Source organism: Micromesistius poutassou (assembly GCF_964030765.1).
Source record: "Micromesistius poutassou genome assembly, contig: SCAFFOLD_4798, whole genome shotgun sequence".
In the NCBI taxonomy this organism is placed as follows: Eukaryota; Metazoa; Chordata; class Actinopteri; order Gadiformes; family Gadidae; genus Micromesistius; species Micromesistius poutassou.
In genome coordinates, this window is record NW_028177308.1 from 1 (window position 1) to 5,000 (window position 5,000).

Below are 5,000 nucleotides of genomic sequence, written 5' to 3' on the forward strand. Positions count from 1 at the left end.
AAAAAGCGCAATGACTGCGCGTCTATTGTTGTCATACGGTAACGTTGATAGAGGCGAAACTCGAGCCCTAGGAAAGGAACGACACTGAAACGAAACAGCGAAACGCCGGTCCGTGGACTCCAGCCACGCCGGACACACAACCACGCCCGACACACATAACGACGCGCAGCCTAACTCTAGCCCCGGGAAAGGAGCGACACACACGGCGAAACGCTGATCAGTGTCCCCCTCGGGAGCGGGTTCGTGGACTCCAACCACGCCGGACACAACTTAACTTGAGTGAATATTCCCATTTACAGCCGCTGGCCAATCAGTTACCAGCAGCCTGTTTACGTCACACAAAAGTACCTACTCCGCTGGCATGGAACCTCGACGGAGGTAGTACTAAAAAAAAGTACCCGGTACTAGGTACCAGGTACTTTTTTTGCCAATGGAAACGCAAATAAGGCGTGGCGAGTCGAGTCGAGTCGAGTCGAGTCGAGTAGGTACTGGCGGTGGAAAAGCGGCACTAGTGAGCTGTTAGCCGTTAGCCTAGCGAGCCGTTATCCATTAGCCTAGCGAGCCGTTAGCCTAGCGAGTCGTTAGCCTAGCGAGCCGTTAGCCGTTAGCCTAGCGAGCCGTTAGCCGTGTGTTAGCTATGTTCTCCGTGACCCACACTCACTTGGAGGCGACCCGGAAGTACTTCTGGATGAAGTAGAAGGCCACGGCCAGGGGGAGCAGGGCGATGAGGAAGGCGGGGGTGATGGAGGCGATGACCCCGATGGCCGACAGACACAGCAGGGTGGAGCGGGTCAGGGACTCCAGGGTGGGGGGGATGTGCTGTGAGAGAGAGAGAGACACAGGAAAGAGAGAGGGAGCGAGAGAGAGAGCGAGCATAGAGAGAGAGAGAGAGAGAGAGAGATGGGAGAGAGTGAGAGAGATGGGGAGAGTGAGAGAAAGGGAGGGAAAAGGGAGAGGGAGCGAGAGAGAGAGAGAGAGAGAGAGAGAGAGAGAGATGGGAGAGATTGAGAGAGAGGGAGGGAGACAGAGAGGGAGGGAGAGAGAGCGTAGCGGAAGAAAAGCAAGAGAGATGGGAAAAGAGAAAGATAGAATAAAATGGAAAGAGAAGAAAATGAGGTCAGAAATAGTCTTATAAATGTGTTGTTCTGTGAGCGGCGGTGCTCTTGGGCAAGGCACCACCACTGAGAGGCTGGGGTACCTGGTCTGTGACGTTGTGGTACCTGGTCTATGACGTTGTGGTACCTGGTCTGTGACATTGTGGTACCTGGTCTGTGACGTTGTGGTACCTGGTCTCTATGACGTTGTGGTACCTGGTCTATGACATTGTGGTACCTGGTCTGTGACGTTGTGGTACCTGGTCTCTATGACGTTGTGGTACCTGGTCTATGACATTGTGGTACCTGGTCTGTGACGTTGTGGTACCTGGTCTCTATGACGTTGTGGTACCTGGTCTATGACGTTGTGGTACCTGGTCTCTATGACGTTGTGGTACCTGGTCTGTGACGTTGTGGTACCTGGTCTCTATGACGTTGTGGTACCTGGTCTATGACGTTGTGGTACCTGGTCTATGACGTTGTGGTACCTGGTCTGTGACGTTGTGGTACCTGGTCTGTGACGTCGTGGTACCTGGTCTATGACGTTGTGGTACCTGGTCTGTGACGTTGTGGTACCTGGTCTATGACGTTGTGGTACCTGGTCTGTGACGTCGTGGTACCTGGTCTCTATGACATTGTGGTACCTGGTCTCTATGACATTGTGGTACCTGGTCTCTATGACGTTGTGGTACCTGGTCTCTATGACGTTGTGGTACCTGGTCTGTGACGTTGTGGTACCTGGTCTATGACGTTGTGGTACCTGGTCTCTATGACATTGTGGTACCTGGTCTCTATGACATTGTGGTACCTGGTCTCTATGACATTGTGGTACCTGGTCTCTATGACATTGTGGTACCTGGTCTCTATGACGTTGTGGTACCTGGTCTCTATGACATTGTGGTACCTGGTCTATGACGTTGTGGTACCTGGTCTCTATGACATTGTGGTGGTACCTGGTCTCTATGACATTGTGGTACCTGGTCTATGACGTTGTGGTACCTGGTCTATGATGTTGGTGTCGGCTGAGAAGCGGTTGAGGATTTGGCCCAGAGGGGTGATGTCAAAGAACCTGAGGGTATAGAGAACCACAGTAAACAACTGCTGCTGCTGTGCGTCTCCATGCGTCTCAGGCTGCTGGCTCACTCAGTGCCAGGGCTGCGTTGTGTCCTGGCGATGCTTCGTAAAGCAATGTGACATCTTCCACATTGTGCATATGTCTATACTGTATATACAGAGTTAATGTACACACACGACAACGGCCAAACTAAACACAGACACACACACCACCAGGCAGACACAGAATAACATGTTGGGATGTGTGGTGTGTGTTCACAGTAGCTTTAGTGTGCTTGTGTTCAGTGTGTGTGTGTGTGTATGTATGTGTGTAGGTTTTGTGTGTGTGTGTGTGTGTGTGTGTGTGTGTGTGTGGAGTGTGTGTTTAGCGGTTGGTCTTTGTTTAATGTGTGTTTAGTGAGTGAGTGAGTGAGTGAGTGAGTCACTCACTCACTCACTCACTGTGTGTGCATGTCTGTGTGTGCGCGTGTGTGTGTGTGTGTGTGTGTGTGAGTAAGTAAGTGAGTGAGTGAGTGAGTGTGCATGCATGTGCGTGCGTGTGTGTGTGTGCGTGCGTGTGTGTGTGCGTGTGTGTATGTGTGCGTGTGCGTGGTGTGTGTGTGTGTGTGTGTGCATGCGTGCGTGCGCGTGTGTGTGTGTGCGTGCGTGCGTGTGTGTGCCTGTGTGTGTGCCTGTGTGTGTGCGTGCGTGCGTGTGTGTGTGCGTGGGCACCTGATGGGTGCGTGGATGATCTTGTTGAGCAGGTTGTGGTGGAGGTTGGTGGCGGCTGACAGCCCCAGGAACTCCACGCTGAGGGAGGTGACCAGACACAGCGTGATGCCCGCCCCGCACAGCGCCACGAACACAGGCAGGTAGTAGGAGGCCTGCTGGGAGCACACACACGCACACGCACGCACGCACGCACACACGCACACACAGGCACACACGCACGCACGCACACACACGCACACACGCACGCACGCACACACGCACGCACGCACACACGCACACACAGGCACACACGCACGCACGCACACACACGGACGCATGCACGCAGGCACACACACACGCACGCACACACGCACGCACGCACACACGCACGCACGCACACACGCACGCACGCACACACGCAGGCACACACACACACGCACGCACGCACGCACAGGCACACACACACACACACGCACACACGCACGCACGCACACACAGGCACACACACACACACACACAGGCACACACACGCACGCACGCACGCACGCCCAAGCACACACACACACACACACACACACACACACACAACCCAAAACATACATGATCATTATTATATTATTACAGCACAGCCTAGCATGTCCTAGACGTCCTAACCTGGCAGAAGGGTATAAATGATAGCGATGTACTCTCTGCTCTTCATCGGCTATAGAAGGCTAAAGACAGCATAGCATGCTTCACAAGGCTGTACATAGTATAGCACGCACAAAAAAGCTATAATAGCTCCTGATTCACAAAATTAAAGTAAACGCTATCCTAGGCTATTTATGCTACGCTAGTCATGCTAATCACGACGCTAACATCCAAACACCACAACAACGCATCACAGCGCTAGCGCTATTGTGTCGCTAGCGCGCACCTGTGGGTCCAGAGGCAGGTCGGCGGTGGAGTTGCCGACGGCCGATGAGTTCCGTCCGCCCGTCCACGCCGCCGCCGTCGCGTTGCCGGCCAGGGCGCCGTCGCTCTTGGCGGACGTCCACAGGGCCAGCCAGTAGTCGATGGCCACCATGACCGAGTGCTTCAGGAGCTTGGAGGCCACCATGAGGAAGACCATGAAGAACCCCCCGGAGGAGAGGTAACACCAGCACATCTGGGGACCGGCGGGGGGGCGTGTTAGCCTAGCTGTCGTTAGCATTGTGTAGCATCTTAGCCTAGCAATATTTAGCATTGTGTAGCATCTTAGCCTAGCTATCTTTAGCATTGTGTAGCATCTTAGCCTAGCTATCTTTAGCATTGTGTAGCATCTTAGCCTACCTATCGTTGGCAATGTGTAGCATCTTATCCTAGCTATCGTTGGCAATGTGTAGCATCTTATCCTAGCTATCTTTAGCATTGTGTAGCATCTTATCATAGCTATCTTTGGCATTGTGTAGCATCTTATCCTGGCTATCTTTAGCATTGTGTAGCGTGTTAGCCTAGCTGTCGTTAGCATTGTGTAGCATCTTATCCTAGCTGTCCTTGGCATTGTGTAGCATCTTAGCCTAGCTATCGTTGGCATTGTGTAGCATCTTAACCTAGCTATCGTTGGCATTGTGTAGCATCTTATCCTAGCTATCGTTGGCAGTGTGTAGCATCTTATCCTGGCTATCTCTAGCATTGTGTAGCATCTTATCCTAGCTATCGTTGGCAGTGTGTAGCATCTTATCCTGGCTATCTCTAGCATTGTGTAGCATCTTATCCTGGCTATCTTTAGCATTGTGTAGCATCTTATCCTGGCTATCTCTAGCATTGTGTAGCATCTTATCCTAGCTATCGTTGGCAGTGTGTAGCATCTTATCCTGGCTATCTCTAGCATTGTGTAGCATCTTATCCTGGCTATCTCTAGCATTGTGTAGCATCTTATCCTAGCTATCTTTAGCATTGTGTAGCGTGTTAGCCTAGCTGTCGTTAGCATTGTGTAGCATCTTATCCTAGCTGTCCTTGGCATTGTGTAGCATCTTAGCCTAGCTATCGTTGGCATTGTGTAGCATCTTAACCTAGCTATCGTTGGCATTGTGTAGCATCTTATCCTAGCTATCGTTGGCATTGTGTAGCATCTTAGCCTAGCTATCGTTGGCATTGTGTAGCATCTTATCCTAGCTATCG

The 5,000-nt window shown here is 52.0% G+C and overlaps 1 protein-coding gene across 1 annotated transcript in view; it reads right to left on the reverse strand.

Moving 5' to 3' along the window:
* Nucleotides 1-657: 657 nt before the first annotated feature.
* The window catches only part of LOC311376274 (ATP-binding cassette sub-family C member 9-like), a gene marked incomplete at both ends in the record, with an annotated part of 18,045 nt that continues 13,702 nt past the window's right edge, over nt 658-5,000 (reverse strand). Inside the window, 4 exons of the mRNA XM_084491118.1 lie at nt 658-819; nt 2,094-2,163; nt 2,880-3,034; nt 3,775-4,005. Coding sequence (XP_084347244.1) covers nt 658-819; nt 2,094-2,163; nt 2,880-3,034; nt 3,775-4,005 — 618 coding nt within the window. The remainder of the gene's footprint in view (nt 820-2,093; nt 2,164-2,879; nt 3,035-3,774; nt 4,006-5,000) is intronic.